Here is a 19,587-nt window from a genome sequence, read left to right as displayed (position 1 = left end):
AACTTGACTCTTCTGTAGTTACATCTTGATTATTACGCAGGAATGAGAGTATAGTTCCTAGCCATATCAGCCTTAAAAATTGCAACTTTTCATTTTCCGTCAGACTTAGTACACGATGTAACTACAGAAGAGTCAAGTTTTAAATAGGAAAAATATCGAAACTCTTTGGTCATTTTTTTTGTGAAAGATGCTAATGGTCTTGTCCGATTCAATGATCTATGCTAAGCTATGCTAAAAGTGGTACCGCCAGACCCGGAGATCGGCTGAATGGATTCGAAAACGGTAAAACTCAACTGTTTAACTCTGGGGGAGTTGTAAAATGAGCCTATTTCCAAAAAAAGTGGAGTATCCCTTTAATGTCTACAGCAAGTTGCCGCGACACAGTATCCCTTTAGTTTACATCCATTTCTCTGTGAGATGCTAAATCTGGCATGATAATCTTAAAGTCCCCCTGTGGTCAAAATCAAGTTTTTAATGTTGTTTATATGTCTATGTGGTGTTTTTAATACGCTTTAAGACAAACCATGTGCAAATTCATAAGTCAACATCATTTCTGAGAATTTTTAAACTGCAGTGAACCAAAGACAATCTCAAAAACGCGGTTTGATCGCTGGTGTTTCTGGTCTTCTACCTTGTAACCAATCAGGTCAACATGTGATCGGCAACGAGTGGATCTCTGAGCTAATCTGAGTGAGTGGAGGCGGGGCTAATTTGCATATTCATAGAACCGCGTATTCTAAATGAGGCCAGGGTGTAGAGTTATGTTCAAGCTATTTTAAGGCATGAAAAAATAAAGGAAAAATATGTAATTTTAGTGATATTTAAGTGGTAAAATTATTTACTACAGGGGGACTTTAAGAATATCTTTTAGTATGTGTAGGTTTGAGATTTGAAAGAAGAAAATCCGTGAAGACTCTCCTTATTTGCATAATGCAACCAGATTTCACAATCGGTTAAGATTTATAAACTCCTGTAGGCTGAGCCCGGCTTTAATGTAGACATTTCCATTCAGTTGGTACCGATATGTCAGCCAGGTCAATTAAGTGACTGATATATCGCCCATTTTGGTGAGAATTTGAATTGTCGCTCAGCGTTTTCTCCCTGGATTGATTCTACATCAAAACATGCTGAGAACTAATGTTGGTGTGGAATGATGCAGAGACCTTTTTTGGCCGTAGCGGAGGTAATATGAGCGCCGCTGAATATCCTTCTGGGCCGCCGCAGAGCTTTTTAAAGCAGAACTGTTTCCAGCGGCCCTGCTGCACTATCAGCATGCAGAACCAGCGAACATGATTTATATTTGTGTGTGTGTGTTGTGTGTGTGTGTGTGCCAGCAGACCAGATAGATGGGGAAATAGTTCTGCTGTTTTGTCACGCTTTATCCAAAATTCATCACCCACCGGAGTGATCAATACTGGAAATGCAATAAATTTAAATACAGCACTACATGTCTAAAATGCTTCATTTTATAGACTTGCATTTAAACTGCCAGTCAAAAGTTTGGACTTGCTTGACTGGATTTATGGTTTCATGGTCTTAAAATCCTTTTGGTTTAAAGGTTTATATGTAGAGGCTTGAAATGAGTTTTGTAGACAAAATTGTTTCAATGCATGACTTTCTTTGCAAAACAAAAATGTTATTATTTTTAATGTTTTTTTACTTAATTTATTAACCATTAACGATTAATTCCTGCAGGTTGGTAAATGATAATACTCCTTGCGTTTTAGGATTAAAAACTATGCATAAGCCACACCATTTTAGGTATCATTCATTCATGCCCATAGAAGAACCAGGAATATTAATATAGATAACTTCGCAAGCACTAATAAAGAATGAATAGGTAGGTGTGTCCAAACTTTGAAATATTTTACCGCTTGTTAACCTCATATCGACACCTTTGGGGTTTCCAGGCGCTGTTATTAGATATGGTGAGACTTTAATCCTGAGATTAAACCACAGAGGTTTGATAGAAGGGAGGAGGTCAGGCACACATCACGGATAGGAAATGGAGTTTACAGAATAATAGAGGAGAAGGGCAGGAGAGAGGAGGATTAGAAAGGAAGGTTGGTAACGAGGGAGCCGATCGGAAAAGACAGAGATAAGGGGAGAGAAGAGGAAAAGGGATTTTTTAAAATCGAGCTACTCACAGAGCGGTTATCGAGTGTGTGAGCGTGACAGACAGACTGAGAGAGACACAGAAAAAGCGAGCAGTTGTGTCAGGTTTCATCTTCATCATTGGCATCGCTGCTCATCTCCCTGCTGAAAGAGACACGCTGAACCACGCGCTGTCGCTGACACGCTCAAAATCTCTTCGTCTTACTGTAGTTTCAGCGAGTCGTTAGTGTCTGTCAGGCCGCTGAGGTTTTAATTTGATTGATGATGATTCACTGCTGTTTAATTCATCAGACTGATGCTTTCACGTTTGTGTTCCCACAGTACTACGAGATGACCTACGGGCTCAACATTGAGATGCACAAACAGGTAAGATAAACCTATGGGGCAAATTCACTAAACTGTTTTGCCTGTGGTATTTTAGGACTCGAAAACAACATTTTATTCTCTGGTCACACTAATCCGATTTTGTTTTTTAAGTCAGATTAAGAAAGGCTGTTTATAGGTTTGCAGCTATGCATAATATTACACATTATCACATTAAGCTTGTGTCGTGTCCATAATAATTCTGATCATACTGTTTACACTCTAAATACATATAGATGTGGTTTGAATCCGGTTTGTAATAACCTAATTTCATGTGATCTGACCTTTACACTTGAAATACATATGGATGTTTTGGATCCTGTTTATAAACGTGATTTCCTGTGATCTGACCGTTTACACTTGTAACATATATGGATGTGGTTTGTATCTGGTTTATAAACATCTGATTTCATGTGATCTGACCGTTTACACTTGTAACATATATGGATGTGGTTTGGATCCGGTTTATAAACATCTGATTTCATGTGATCTGACCGTTTACACTTGTAACATATATGGATGTGGTTTGGATCCGGTTTATAAACATCTGATTTCATGTGATCTGACCGTTTACACTTGTAACATTTATGGATGTGGTTTGAATCCGGTTTATAAACATCTGATTTCATGTGATCTGACCGTTTACACTTGTAACATAAATGGATGTGGTTTGGATCCGGTTTATAAACATCTGATTTCATGTGATCTGACCGTTTACACTTGTAACATTTATGGATGTGGTTTGAATCCGGTTTATAAACATCTGATTTCCTGTGATCTGACCGTTTACACTTGTAACATATATGGATGTGGTTTGGATCCGGTTTATAAACATCTGATTTCATGTGATCTGACCGTTTACACTTGTAACATATATGGATGTGGTTTGGATCCGGTTTATAAACGTCTGATTTCATGTGATCTGACCGTTTACACTTGTAACATATATGGATGTGGTTTGGATCCGGTTTATAAACATCTGATTTCATGTGATCTGACCGTTTACACTTGTAACATATATGGATGTGGTTTGGATCCGGTTTATAAACGTCTGATTTCATGTGATCTGACCGTTTACACTTGTAACATATATGGATGTGGTTTGGATCCGGTTTATAAACATCTGATTTCATGTGATCTGACCGTTTACACTTGTAACATATATGGATGTGGTTTGGATCTGGTTTATAAACGTCTGATTTCATGTGATCTGACCGTTTACACTTGTAACATATATGGATGTGGTTTGGATCCGGTTTATAAACATCTGATTTCATGTGATCTGACCGTTTACACTTGTAACATATATGGATGTGGTTTGGATCCGTTTTACACTTGTAACATAAATGGATGTGGTTTGGATCCAGTTTATAAACGTCTGATTTCATGTGATCTGACCGTTTACACTTGTAACATATATGGATGTGGTTTGGATCCGGTTTATAAACATGGTTTCATGTGATCTGACCGTTTACACTTGTAACGTGGATGTGGTTTGGATCCGGTTTAAAAACGTCTGATTTCATGTGAACGTTTACCCTTGTAACATATAAGAATGCTTTTTGGAACTGAGCATGCCAGCTTCTAAAACAAGGAACTTAACTGTGCACATCATGTTCAATGTGCTACCTGATTTACATAATTCCTTTCATGAATCAGTTACTGAAACCACATAAACATGTGAGTGCAAATAAACCAGACTATCAGTGGGCGCAATTCATGCTCAGTGAATTCCCACGTGTGCACAATAAAATGGTTTTAATGGGGTTAAATCCTCCATGATACTTCATAATCACACACACACATTCATAACATCATGCGCACATGCATGCTTTTTGGAGTACTGTTAAAAGCATGAAGCAGACTTTGTTTACATTTTAAAAGTATAATTATATAAATAAAAAATTAAAACTATTTATTTTATTTTAAGCCAGCCAATCAGATTGGAGCAGGCGATCAGTCTCTTTCCATTTCTGTAGACAAAATGCATCATAAGATCCATGAACGGGCTTTGCACTGTCTGTGAACATGCCACACTTCATCAACAGCTTTTAGTGTTAGTGTCTGCTGTAAGAATAGACAGTGCTGTGTGTGTGTCTCTTTCCTTTCCTTTGACTGATTTCACAAAATCAGTCTTTCCCAGCCTCAGCGATGTGTGAGAAAGAGGGTAATCATACCCGCTCTCTGTGTGAGCTGGCACAGATGAATGGAGAGTGATGGAGGAAGACAAGAAAGAGAAAACGAAGAGAGAAAAACCTTTGAGTATCAGCATAAAGTTTTGTCAAGAATCACCCACTTAGTCAGGATGAGACTGTCTGATTGAAATGTGAAGCAACCAACCACACTTTTTTTTTTTTGCTGTTTTGGGTTGGGTCATGTGATTGTGTGTCAGTGGGCGGAGCTTCAGTCCTAATGCTTTCTTATTCAACAAACTGATTTGCCTCCTAATAGGATTCCACATCTCTCTTTCTCCACCCCTTCTCTAATCCTTGTTTGATATTAGTTAGTCTCAGCCTCAGATGTCACACTTACGGACCGTTGGCTGAACATCTGATGCATATGGCACACTTATCCTGAAACACTTCAGGAGTTTCGAAGTCATCATCTGATTGGTTGAATTCTACAGGATGTCCTGGAGACGTGTGTGTTGCCTTCTTTAACGGACCGCCTGGAAACAAATGCCGTGACGCCAAACTCCCTCGTGGAAGAAGAACGCCGTCGTGTTTACATCTGTGACAATGAGCGCTTACCAGTATCAACTAAATGCTGGATTTTCAAAAGTATGTGAAATTCGTGGCTCCATTGTTGCAGTAAAGTTGCCCAACGTTCTTGAATTAATAATTTATAGATGCATGCCGGTCTGTTTTGCTGGGACGTCGGCTTTACTTTTTCACGCCCCTAAACGTCGCGGAACGAACTGTGATTGGTTACGTTATATGTCAGTCAAACGTACTCATGGGCGGACCCTGACCAATGAAATCTGCGAGAGAGCTGTGCTCTGATGTTTGCACATGATTGACATCTCAATAGTTCACCATATCTGAATACATGTGTTCACTGAATCCCTGAACAAATGCTCCCATCCATCCATCCATCCATCCATCCATCCATCCATCCATCCATCCATCCATCCATCCATCCATCCATCCATCCATCCATCCATCCATCCATCCATCCATCCATCCATCCATCCATCCATCCATCCATCCATCCATCCATCCATCCATCCATCCATCCATCCATCCATCCATCCATCCATCCATCCATCCATCCATCCATCCATCCATCCATCCATCCATCCATCCATCCATCCATCCATCCATCCATCCATCCATCCATCCATCCATCCATCCATCCATCATTTGCAGTGTGTGTCTGAGAGAGAGAGAAAGAGATGAAATAGTGGACAAAATGGAGAGGAAAAAAAACAGCAGAACCACAAAAAAGTGGAAATATAAAGCCACACACGCCTTTAAAGTGATGCCCCCGGATGCAGGTTTGCCCCTTTTATGTCTAATGGAGCCAATCTCTCCTTCTCTCTCACACTCACACTCTCTCTCTCTCTCTCTCTCTCTCTCTCTCTCTCTATCTCTCTCTCTTCAAACATTTAAAGGCAAATATTAAGCATTGAGGCTCTAATCACTGATTGTGGTCACAGGCACTGAGGTATTCAATAAAGCCCTCATTTTCTCCTCTCCTCATCTGTCACACTGCGCTCTCTCTCTTTTTCAGTCGCTGTGTCTCTTTCGCCCCCTGTCTCCCTCTATCTGTGCTTGTTCTCTTTTGAATTCTCCTTCTCTCGTTTTGGCTCGCTCTACTGCTCGCCTGCTCTCCTTTTCTCTTGCTCTCTCTCTTTCTCTGGGCAGTGTGCCAGCCTCTCTTCCCCTGGCACTTCGCCAATATCCCTCTCTCCTCCCTCCTCTCCTCTCCTCTCTCTCCCTCTCTTTCTCTCTGATTGATGGCCCTTCCATTCGGAAAAAGGAAGAAAAGAAACAACGAGGGAGGAAAGGAGAGCAGTAAAGCACTGAAAATCAGACACACACACAAAGGAGGACACAGGCACACATATATGCACAAAACCCTACACACATGCAAAGACTCATGGGTAATTAAATGTGTGGGGGAAAGCACTCATAGAGGAGGGATACAGACACATTCCTGTACATGTGTACACAAACAAATATAAATGCACACACTCTCATCCAAAAACATTTTATAAGTTACAATATTTTAATTATTATTAAAAAAAAAATGATGTAGATACTTAGACTATACTTTAGTGTAATATTTATTTTGAATGTTTTTAAAGTGAGATAGTGAAAATATGATTTATTGTATTTGGATTGTAAAAAGTTAATAACTGTTCAACACACACACAAAGCAAGCATATGCAAATGTGGAGATATGTTCACACACTCACGTGAATTCTGGGTAAATATATGTGCGCATACAAGCAGCGGGGCATCTGCACCTACTCAGGTCCTTTTGATCGAGTGACAAAGCCATTATGCTAAAAGGTTGGCACCCTGGGACTTCCTCACAAACATGCACACACGTCTTGTTTTCCTTCTCCGTTTCTTCATTTCCCTCCTGCACTCTCTCTCTCTCTCTCTCTCTCTCTCTCTCTCTCAAACACACTCGGTTTCATTCCAAAGCAGTTGCGTCACTCGCTCCCTCAACCTCATTATACACAAATGAGCTCTGTTTCACTCACACACACAATCTGCAGATGTTCAGCATCACTGCTACACTGTGTCCCAACAAAAATGCAAACAACCGAACATGCTTCCGTTCACTTGTCTGCAGTCTCATGTGGCAGAAATAACAAGTATTCTGCCAGGTAATAATAATATTGACAGATGATAATTATTCTAGGAAATTTCACAACCTAATTTTAGGCAAAAGTTAATATCCTTAACATTGTACTGCATATAGATAGATATGTAGACAGGCAGATTGATTAAAGGGTAGGAAGACTTATTAACTTGATAGATAGATAGACAGGTAGACAGACAGACAGACAGATATATAGATAGACAAATAGAGATAGACAGACAGACAGACAGAGATAGACTGATGGAGTTTACAGAATAATAGAGGAGAAGGGCAGGAGAGAGGAGGATTAGCAAGGAAGGTCGGTAACAAGGGAGCCGATCGGAAAAGACAGATAAGGGGAGAGAAGAGGAAAAGGGATTTTTTTTTAAATAGAGAGACAGACAGATGGATAGACGGACAGATAGATAGACAAATAGACAGACAGACAGATAGACAGACAAACAGATAGATAAATAGACAGACAGAAAGACAAACAGACAGACAGACAAACATAGATAGATAGATAGATAGATAGATAGCAGACAGATGGATAGATAGATAGATAGATAGACAGACAGACAGACAGACAGACAGATAGATAGATAGATAGATAGATAGATAGATAAAGAGACAGACAGATAGATAGATAGACAGACAGACAGACAGACAGACAGACAGACAGACAGACAGATAGATAGATAGATAGATAGATAGATAGATAGATAGATAGATAGATAGATAGATAAAGAGACAGACAGATAGATAGACAGATAGATAGATAGATAGATAGATAGATAGATAGATAGATAGATAGATAAAGAGACAGACAGATAGATAGATAGACAGATAGATAGACAGATAGATAGATAGATAGATAGATAGATAGATAAAGAGACAGACAGATAGATAGATAGATAGATAGATAGATAGATAGATAGATAGATAGATAGATAGATAGATAGATAGATAGATAGATAGATAGATCGATCGATCGATCGATCGATAGACAGACAGACAGACAGACAGACAGACAGACAGGTATATAGATAGATACATAGATAGCAGACAGACAGACAGGCAGACAGACATATTGATGCTAGAATAACTGTTTCACAGCACAAGATTAATTAATAGCAAACCACGAATATCCAATCAATTCCCTATGGAAAAAATCAAGTCCTGCCTAACATTTTTTCCTGTTCGAGAAGCCATTTCACTCGGATATAGCGGGTAATGCATTGACGTCACTTTCCCGCTGTGAGAAACCCGCTCAGCCGGACTGAGTGGCAAAAGAGCCTTCTACGTGAATGGATTTAATAGGGGAAAATGTGAGTAAAACAAATGATTTTCAGTTTAAATTAAAGGTTGGATATAAGTGTTCCTTACAACTTAGCAAAGATCCAGTGATCCATGGATATTGACATGCAGCCAGGAATCCTGTTTCCTGACATTTATATGTGCCTGATTTCGACGCTGGGGAAATACATAAAGCAAATTTGCTTGCGAACGTTTTATTTAAATACAATATAGGTAGGTCTAAATCCGGGTGAACACTAATATCAATGTTATATCATCATAACGTCCAGCCCTAAACTTGTATAGTTTTTGTCAGTTTATTTAAAAACATCCAATTATGCAGAATATACGATGGTAAATATTTAATTGATGAGTTGTCATTGTCAATACAATGTATAGATTTGTACATGATTTTACCCCCAAATTCTGCATATTAACACAAAACTATAACTGCAAATCCATCTTTCGCTGCCAGGAGCAGCGATAAATTTGCTTCTCTGTTCAGCTTTCGGCAGTCTGTAAAAAATATCTCAGATTTCTTGTCAAATCACTCCAGTGGCCAATGGTGACATCATGCGTATACCCTCTCGCGACTTCTGTTTCATACTGCCTTTAATAATACTGTGTGCAGATTAAAATAGCTCCAAAACAGGTTTGCCTCGCTCCTCATGTAGGTATTAGAGTACACTTAGAGGTCTGCTGTGTTTCTGTGCCTCCATCACTGCAAATACTCCTCCATTAGTGTGTGTGTGTGTGTGTGTGTGTGTGTGTGTGTGTGTGTGTGATCAGAGAGAATCAGAGAGCCTTATCACAGGACAGAAAAGACTGGAAAAACAGTAAAAAGAAGATAATAGGTGCTGGATGGTGACTGGGCACCCTGTAAAATGTGTTGAAAGGAACGTGTGTGTGAAAGAAAGTAATTAACTGTTCTTGTGTTGCAGCGTGTGTGAAACACTTGTCCGCCTGTCTGTTGTTGTTCTTAGTGAGACTATAATTAAACGTGTGTGTGTTTGAGTGCTCTGTTGCAGGGAGATTGAGACTATTCAAGCTATTCAGCCCTGAAGTGCATCTCTCTCTCTCTCTCTCTCTCTCTCTCTCTCTCTCTCTCTCTCTCTTAATTGAATATGAACTCAGCACACACACAAACTAGACATTTTTGGTAGAAAATGTAAGTGTCACTCACAAATTCACCGCCTTAATTCTAAGGTGTTGCTATGTGGTTCCTAAGGTGTTCTGAGTGGTTGCTAGGATGTTATGTGGGATTGTTAGGGGGTTGCTAGGGTGTTTTGGGTAGTTTTTAGAATGTTATGAATGGCCTAGATATAAGTGCATTGCTATAAGTGCATTGCTTGGGTATTTTCTGCAGTTGCCAGGGTGTTGTTAGGGTCCTCTGGATGGTCTCTATGATGTTTTAAATGTTTTTAGCACATTGCTAGGGTGTTCTGGGTGGTTACTAAGATGTTGCTTGGGTGGTTGTTAGGGCATAGCTGTAGGGTTTATAGGATTTGTAGTTATTAAAGGGGTCATATAATGCCATTTTTGTACAAGCTAATATGATTCTTTAGGGTCTAAATTAAAAGTTTGTAATATACTTTAATTAAAAATTCTCATTAGTATTGTAAGAAAACAAATTTTACCTGGTCAAAAACAGCTGTTTTCAGCACGCCGTTTAAGTGCATGTGTCTTTAAATGATAATGAGCTTTGCTCACCCCGCCCCTCTGTTCTGTGCATACACCGCTTGTAACACAATAACACAATAACCATAACGCGTTGTTCATTATAAACGTGGGATTATGAATTATATTGAGAACGTCGTACATAGAAAACATGCCGCAATGTACCCTGAGTGTAAACATTCATCGTGAAGCGTGCAGCAAGCGATTTGCAAAGATTAATATAAAGATTAATGTAAAGGTTAATAAAACGTTACACTCACTTCAGTTATTCTGGAGGTGCAGCAGGAACACGAATAGTTGGTACCGATCCTTTTTTCAGGAGTAGCTTCTTAGCAAAACCAGCTTTATTCTGACCCTCGTTTGTAAAGCAGTCTGGTGTGTGAAATGATTCACGCAAACATGAAAGCATTGACTTTGATCGTGGGGAATATTCCCTTCGAAAACAAAACTCAGCCACTGCATCTTCATCGGTTCGGATTTAGGAACATCAAAATGACTGCTGTGTTCCTTATTACACCCAAGAACAGAACACCACAATCGCTTAGATGGCATTCTCCTCATAGACAGTGCTCCAGCGTATCAACAATGACCGCAATTATGATTGACAGCTCGCTCACGAGCAAGGGCGGGTCTGTGTTGAAACGCTGCTGTCAATCAACAATCGTGGGAGGGGCGTCGATTTTGTGACGTCACAAAATCGAACGGCTTGATTTGAGAGATTGGAAAACATATAAGAAGATTAAAAAAACCCACTGGATGGATTTTTATCATTATATGATGGTTGTGTACAGGCACTGCCAACACACATTTCAGTACAATCAACTTGTAAAAGTGCATGTACCATTATATGACCCCTTTAAAGTATTTCTATGCAGTTGATAGTGTTTCTAAAGTGTAAGTGGGTTGTTAGTGTTTTCTGGTCGTAGTTTGGATGTTATGTGTTTTTATGGTGTTCTTGGGGATTGCTGTAGTTACTAGATGTGTTTGCTAGGTTATGAATGGTTTTTAATGCATTGCTAAGGTGTTCTGTGTGGTTATAGCACGTTGCTATTCAGTTGATAAGGTGTTTCTAGAGTGTTTTGCTGGTTGCTAGGGTGTTCTGGGTAGTTGCTAAGGTTTTATGAGGGTTTTTTAACTCATTGCTAGTAGAGATGCATGACTGGATAAATTGAGAATCACGATTCTGAATTCTGACAACTAAAAAAAATAACGTAATTTACTAGAGGTTCTGACAAAGTGTTAATTGCTTCAGTCTATTTAAAATGTTTAATTAATCTGAATTTTTTTTTTTAAATCGGTTTGAATGAATGATTCAATGACTCACTCATAAATACTTCACTTGTTTCATTAATGGATGAATTAACGTTTTTTTTATTTATTTTTTTAACATATCTCTTGAATGAATGATTCAATGACTCTCAAAAAGATTTCAGGATGAATCAGCCTTTTTGAATGAATCTCTTGAATGAATGATTCAATGACAAATAAAAAAAAGTAAGTCACTTGTCGCCACCTACTGGTGCAACGATGTAATTGCTACAATTTATATTTTAAGCGCTAAGTTACTTTCAAAAGGTGATTTGCTCTATTTTGATCGCTACTGTAGACATCAGTGTTTATATCCGAACTATAAACGTTAATACCAATACTTCTGTGATATAATCTAAATTATTGTAACACGGAAATAATGATTCTTTGTGGTTGAAAAGACTGTTTGTGAATCTATTTCATACCTATACATGACAGCTGCTCTCTTTGGATCAGTGCCAGCACACACACAGATTTCAATGTTCCGGTGTGATTTTGCCAAAGGTTTAATAGACATAGGCGAATCGTTGTCGTTTAGGAACGAGATCGCGTGGGTGTTTGAATCGAGATTGCAATTTTTTTAACGATTAATCATGTAGTTCTAGTTACTATTGTTTTCTTGGTGGTTACTATGAGTGGTTTTAAACTAATTTCTACAGTGTTCTGGGTTGATGGCTCGTTTGGAGTATTTTTTTATCATTCATGTCCACAAAATTACAATTAACCTACATCCTCCATCACAGCGGTGCTAAATTGCCTTCACTACATTATTATCTGTCACTCTCTTTCTCTGTCTTGTGTATCTGTTGTTGCTGAGACATCATTGTCATGAATATAATCTAAGCTGAAGCCATTTGTGTGCTTGGGAATTGAGAGCCCAGTGCAGTAGTACAGGTTTATCACTGTCATTGTTTTCTCTCCTAATCGAGCGTGTGTATGTGTGTGTTCTCTTGCAGGCGGAGATCGTGAAGCGACTCAGTGCTATCTGTGCTCAAATCATCCCTTTCCTCTCTCAGGAGGTACGCTGACAGTGATTGACAACTCATCAGGGTTCTGGGGTCTTCTCCCAGAGGCACACACACACATACACACACACGTTCTCTCCCCGTCAGACTGATTCACCCTCAGTACAGCAGACAGCTTCTAGATTTTAACGACCCCGTCTCACATCTCCAACCAAACAAGGATTGCTGATATCCTGCGTTTTTTAACGAAGCAGCAAACTCCTGCCGTGTCCGGTTACCGAGAGTCATCTGTGATGGTTTGATGAGCTCAGTTTGCAAATTCAGCTCGAGTCCAGCATCTCTGTTTGCTTTATTAGCAGCTCTACTTCTAGTGATACCAGCAGGCAGTCCCGTTCCAAACCCATGCTATTGGTTGAACCGGAAGTCAAACAAATGACTCGCTTCGCATTAATGAGCCAAAACATCAAATTCTAGTCATTCGTGCAAAAATCGAAGAGTTCTCGGGGACCGCCGTTCAGTCACATGTTGCTTGTTTCTTTCAGTTCGTATGAAGGGTAGAAGGAGAAGCTCTTGAGATTCGGCTGTTGCTTTTCTAGCTGTGCTTTGTTGCGAATGGCTAAGGCTGGAATGGTTTGTTTTGTGTCCCATCATACTCAAAGCTCCAGTTCCGTTGTCGTGGAGCCATAGGTCCATTATTATCTTCAAAGCTTTGGAGCTGCAGTCCTCTCAAGTCCACGGTGGGTTGTATGAATGCACACTATGCAATTAAAGCAACTCTCCTTTAGAGTTCAAAACTGTACTGGAAAATGAGAGAGGATTGATTTCTCTCAAAACTTATCAAAGATTTAGATTCATCAAGAGGATTTGTCTATTAAATTATTAAATCCTTCTGGACAATTTCAGTGACATCACCTGCACACAGCTGATATCTCAACCAATCAGATGCTTCAATTATTGTAGTTTACGTAAGACTTCTGTAAATAACATATCTGTTTACCGATCATTATTCATATAGTCTGTTTGTGAATATGACCTTTAATATAATGTATATAGCTCCCTTTCATGTGAGGATACCTGTGTTCAGAATGTAACGCCTGGAACGGATCTTTATTTCAAATGAGCAGATTTATTTGGGCAGATGAGCAATAAAAGATCAGGCGGACCTGTATTGATCAGGAGGTCACCTTTAGCATTAGCTTGAGTTAGTGTCTGCTGACGGGGAAGGACAGAGTGATATGTCTGTCAATACTTGACTGTGTGTGTGTGCGTGTGTGACAGACAGAGGGATGTAGAGAGAGAGTGTGTGAGGATAAATAGTTTAGCTGTGAGATGTTTACTTAAATTCACTTTTTTTTTAGTGTGTTTGAGTTTGTGTGTCTACAAATGTGTATTTTGTGTCTGTTTCTTACCATTGATCTGTGTGTGTGTGTGTGTGTGTGTGTGTGTGTGTGTGTGTGTGTGTGTGTGTGTGTGTCAGCATCAACAGCAGGTCGTTCAGGCAGTGGAACGTGCCAAACAGGTCACCATGGCAGAACTCAACGCCATCATAGGGGTGAGTGACCTCTGACCTTTCTGACTTCATGGATGGATGGATAGATAGATAGACGATGATAGAACGATAGATAGATAGATTATAGATTGATTGATTGATAGATGGATAGATAGATAGATAGATAGATAGATAGATAGATAGATAGATAGATAGATAGATAGATAGATAGACGATGATCTAACGATAGATAGATAAATAGATAGAGAGAGAGATAGATAGATAGATAGATAGATAGATAGATAGATAGATAGACGATGATAGAACGATAGATAGATAGATTGGATGGATGGATGGATATATATAGATAGATAGATAGACGATGATCTAACGATAGATAGATAGATAGATAGATAGATAGACGATGATCTAACGATAGATAGATAAATAGATAGAGAGAGAGATAGATAGATAGATAGATAGATAGACGATGATCTAACGATAGATAGATAAATAGATAGATAGATAGATAGATAGATAGATAGATAGATAGATAGATAGATAGATAGATAGATAGATAGATAGACGATGATAGAACGATAGATAGATAGATTGGATGGATGGATGGATATATATAGATAGATAGATAGACGATGATCTAACGATAGATAGATAGATAGATAGATAGATAGATAGATAGATAGATAGATAGATAGATAGATAGATAGATAGATAGACGATGATCTAACGATAGATAGATAAATAGATAGAGAGAGAGATAGATAAATAGATAGAGAGAGAGATAGATAGATAGATAGATAGACGATGATCTAACGATAGATAGATAAATAGATAGAGAGATAGATAGATAGATAGATAGATAGACGATGATAGAACGATAGATAGATAGATTGGATGGATGGATGGATATATATAGATAGATAGATAGACGATGATCTAACGATAGATAGATAGATAGATAGATAGATAGATAGATAGATAGATAGATAGATAGATAGATAGACGATGATCTAACGATAGATAGATAAATAGATAGAGAGAGAGATAGATAGATAGATAGATAGATAGATAGATAGATAGATAGATAGACGATGATAGAACGATAGATAGATAGATAGATTGGATGGATGGATGGATGGATATATATAGATAGATAGATAGATAGATAGATAGATAGATAGATAGATAGATAGATAGAACAATAGATAGATAGATAGATAGATAGATAGAATATTTGATCTCTTTGTCTGTCTGTCTGATTCTATATCTGTCCATCCATCCATCTCAGTTTATCTCCATGTGATGTATCTTTTTGTGTATGTTCGCCTGACTGTTGTCTTTCTCTCCGTCTCTCTGTTTGTGTGTCTGTCTCTCAGCAGCAGCAGCTCCAGCACCTGTCTCACCACACTCCAGGTATCCCTCTCACTCCTCACCCTTCAGGTCTGTCTCTGAGCGGCACCTCGGGTCTGCTGGCCCTCACCGGGGCCCTGGGAGTCTCCGCTCACCTGGCCAACAAGGACGACCGCAACCACCTGGACCCCGAGCACCTGCGAGGTGAGTGTCTGTCTGACCTGTCTTACTCTTTAATCTCACAGGTGCATGGGGTTATTAAATGACTTTAAATTAAAGAATTAATTGTATAAATAAAAATAGATAAATATTTACATTTAATTTACAATAGAGAATATATTTAATTTTAAATAAATATATAAAATAAAAAAAAATGTTTAAAATACATTTATTAAAGGGATAGTTCACCCAAAAATGTTAATTAGCCCATGATTTACGCATCCTCAAGTCGTCCTAGGTGTATAAGACGAATTCTTCTTTCAGACGAATACAATCGGAGTTATATTAATAAACACCCTGACGCTTCCGAGCTTCATAATGGGAGTGAATCGCGGTATCTGTTTTGAAGTCCATCAAAGTGCATCCATCCTTGATAAAAGTGCACCACACGGCTCCGGGGGGTTAATACAGGCCTTCTGAAGTGAAGTAATGCGTTTGTGTAAGAAAAATACCCATATTTAAAACCATTCCTAGCAGGCGTATAGCACTGCTGACTTCAGCCTGCGTTATCTGTTTTGAGCGGTTGTTATCTGGGAATAACTTACCGCTGGATGGCGCTATTGACCAATCAGAATCAAGTATTCCACAGAGCCGTGTAATAAATATGTATATTTTTCTTACACAAACGCATCACTATGCTTCAGAAGGCCTTTATTAACCCCCCGGAGCCGTGTGGAGCACTTTTATGATGGATAGATGCACTTTTGTGGACTTTAAAACACAAACGGCTATTCACTGCCATTATAAAGCTCGGAAGAGCCTGGACATTTTTTAATATAACTCCGATTGTATTCGTCTGAAAGAAGAATGTCATATACACCTAGGATGGCTTGAGGGTGAGTGAATCATGGGCTAATTTTCATTTTTGGGTGAACGCATTTAATCTGGAAGGCATAAATTAATATGAATAAATATAAATTAATTTATTATTAATATAAATGCATTGGGCAGTTTCTCTCTTTTCTACTTTTTAAAAAAGACAAAGCTTTTTTTGAGCTGACTTAATAAAATGAAACCTAATTTGTGAGCATTAGGTATGGATCTTTATCTGTGTATTTTATCATTGTCATGTTGCGATTCTTCATCAACAGTGCACAAAATGCATGCAGTGTTCAATTTTTGTGACCAATACCAATTAATTGGTGTGATTTATTTGTTGACACACCCCCAACTAGTTTGTTGATAAACTTTCATTACGGCACCGTCCATGTGCACTTATGAGTCTTCCGACATTAAAGTGATCATTTCAAGAGAGCGAAAGAGAGAAAGATGGCCCAAGAAAAACAAAGCGGAAGACTAGCGAGAAGGAGCTGCTACAGTAGATTTGATATACTTCTGAGAAGCCTTAAAGCTCTGATAGACTGAAGGCCAGAGGGGCGACTTGTTCAGGGAGCTCAATACAATGGATGTATTTTTATTGCACCCTTACTGGATTTTTCAGCATGACCTTGGCTTGCAATGGAATTGTTGTTATTATTATCTAGACTGACGTCAATCCCCAACCCCTCCTTCTCTTTCTGTCTCTCTCTCTCCTCCGCTCCCAGAGGGTGCGCCCAGCAGGGTGAGTATCAAACTTGAGTGTTTGTTTGTATATATGTGTCTCCACCCCACTGACTTTGATAAATGATTCCAAATACAGAGTCTTTTAAAGAGAAGTACGCATTACGAAATCCGACCGGCAAACTCTAAACTAAGACGCTTTAAGCACAGTTCCTGCCCACTGCCATTAGCACTAAGGAAAAGCGTTCATTCTGTACTTTTAATATAACAACCCATAGTTCTCTGTCATTTGGTTGCATTACAGTTAGCCTTAAAGGAACAGTCCACCCCAAAATGTAACTTGCTTGCTGGTTCTCTTACCATCATGCCGTTCCAAACTCTTGTGATTTCTATGAGCTGCGGAGGTAAACATTTTCAGTGAAAAATTATTTAAAAGCTATGAAAAAATGTCTTCAGGAGACTTGGAATATAGTGAAATTTTTTATTTTTTTGTTCCAAGTACAAAAATCACAGCATTGAATATTTGGGTGTACTGTCCCTTTAAAAGTTTTGATTTTCCTTTAAAGGGATTGTTCCCCCCCAAAATGACTGCAAGGTCATCATTTACTCACCCTCATGTCCTTCCAAATCGATATTGTAAATCGACTTGTATGAGCTGCAGAGGGCAAACTTTTCAGTGAATAATGGCTTAAGTTTAAAGGGATACTCCACTTTTTTTGGAAATAGGCTCATTTTACAACCCCCCCAGAGTTAAACAGTTGAGTTTTACCGTTTTCGAATCCATTCAGCCGATCTCCGGGTCTGGCGGTACCACTTTTAGCATAGCTTAGCATAGATCATTGAATCGGACAAGACCATTAGCATCTGTCTCAAAAAAATGACCAAAGAGTTTCGATATTTTTCCTATTTAAAAATTGACTCTTCTGTAGTTACATCGTGTACTAAGACTGACGAAAAATATAAAGTTGCGATTTTCTAGGCTGATTCCTGCATAATAATTAAAATAGTATAGTTCCTAGCCATATCAGCCTAGAAAATCGCAAAACTCTTTGGTCATTTTTTTGAGACAGATGCTAATGGTCTTGTCCGATTCAATGATCTATGCCCAGACCCGGAGTTCGGCTGAATGGATTCGAAAACGGTAAAACTCAACTGTTTAACTCTGGGGGAGTTGTAAAATGAGCCTATTTCCAAAAAAAGTGGAGTATCCCTTTAAGTCTGGCATCTGGTGACTTTTAATATAGCGTGCGAGTCATTTAAACTACTTTTATGGTATTTTATGGAAAATAGATGTTTTAAGGTACTTCCAAATAGTTTTTTTTGTGTGTGTTCCAAGAAATAAAAACAGCAAACATGTTTGGAATGACATGAAGGCGAGTAAATAATGATTTTGGGTGCACTGTCCCTTTAAGAGTTTGATTTGGGAAAAAAATGTTGAGAACTCCGAGGAGAATGATTCATAACAGTCAAATTCTTTGAGATGATTTCTTGTTGCTGACTATAAAGGAAGAAAATGAGGGAGTCAAGGAAAGGTCTAAGTGAGGGGGAGTGAAAAGAGAGAGAGATTTAGTAGAAAACAGGTTTGTTTGAGAGAACTGGGCTTCTTTGTGCACTTTTTCTCATCACAGTCCAATGCACTTCCTGTTTGGCTCATAAAACTGCACCGTTGCAGAAGACGAAGTTGTTTGAAGTCACTGATCTGAGACCGGTTTTGCTTTACTCCCCATAATGATAAAAGTTGAGAGACGGGATAGTTGACACTGGATGGAGACTAAATGTTTTGGGATAATTCAACTGTCATCATTTAATCACATCTTTTCCATACAATGGCCTTTCTTTGTGGCCAAATACCAAAATTTACCTTTAAAATCCCTTCCACGGCAGTTCTCAAGTCAAATATGATGCAGGTTTGACATGACGTTTGGTTAAGAGACACTCGAGAAACAGTGACATTTGTTGTTATTGACCTCCAAAAGTTTAGCATTTAGTTGAGAATGAGACCATGTGTGTGTTTATGCTGTGTTTTCTGTGTCTATAGAGTAAATCAGTGTCGTCGACTGACAGTCAGGCAGCAGAGGATCGGCAGGGTCCGTCAGGGGTGTATCCCTCACAGGCCAGCAGCGATGCCAAACGCAGACGGTGTGATGACAAAGACGTCATCCCGTCTCACTACGTATGTCACATGATGATGACATCATTCTTGTCTTTCCCCCAATTAACTAAATGAGTGTGTTACAGTGACAGTCCTAGTTTAAATATCTATCTGTCTATCTATCTATCTATCTATCTATCTATCTATCTATCTATCTATCTATCTATCTATCTATCTATCTATCTATCTATCTATCTATCTATCTATCTATCTGTCTATCTATCTATCTATCTGTCTGTCTATATATCTGTCTATATACATTATATTTTATATATATATATATATAGAGAGAGAGAGAGAGAGAGAGAGAGAATCCA

The 19,587-nt window shown here is 38.7% G+C and overlaps 1 protein-coding gene across 2 annotated transcripts in view; it reads left to right on the top strand.

The window, feature by feature from the left end:
- tle2b (TLE family member 2, transcriptional corepressor b) overlaps positions 1-19,587 on the top strand; it is a 50,495-nt gene that overhangs the window by 22,325 nt on the left and 8,583 nt on the right. The window contains exons 4-9 of one of the 2 annotated variants that reach the window (XM_084417292.1): positions 2,437-2,481; positions 12,531-12,593; positions 14,017-14,091; positions 15,426-15,603; positions 17,163-17,179; positions 19,157-19,291. In XM_084417292.1, coding sequence (XP_084273418.1) covers positions 2,437-2,481; positions 12,531-12,593; positions 14,017-14,091; positions 15,426-15,603; positions 17,163-17,179; positions 19,157-19,291 — 513 coding nt within the window. The remainder of the gene's footprint in view (positions 1-2,436; positions 2,482-12,530; positions 12,594-14,016; positions 14,092-15,425; positions 15,604-17,162; positions 17,180-19,156; positions 19,292-19,587) is intronic. The other variant, XM_084417291.1, reaches the window with a different exon arrangement.

The sequence above is a fragment of the Rutilus rutilus genome (genome assembly GCF_951802725.1).
Source record: "Rutilus rutilus genome assembly, chromosome: 8".
NCBI lineage: Eukaryota > Metazoa > Chordata > Actinopteri > Cypriniformes > Leuciscidae > Rutilus > Rutilus rutilus.
The sequence above is the reverse complement of the archived record's forward strand: the minus strand, read 5'-3'. Positions and strand labels throughout refer to the sequence as shown.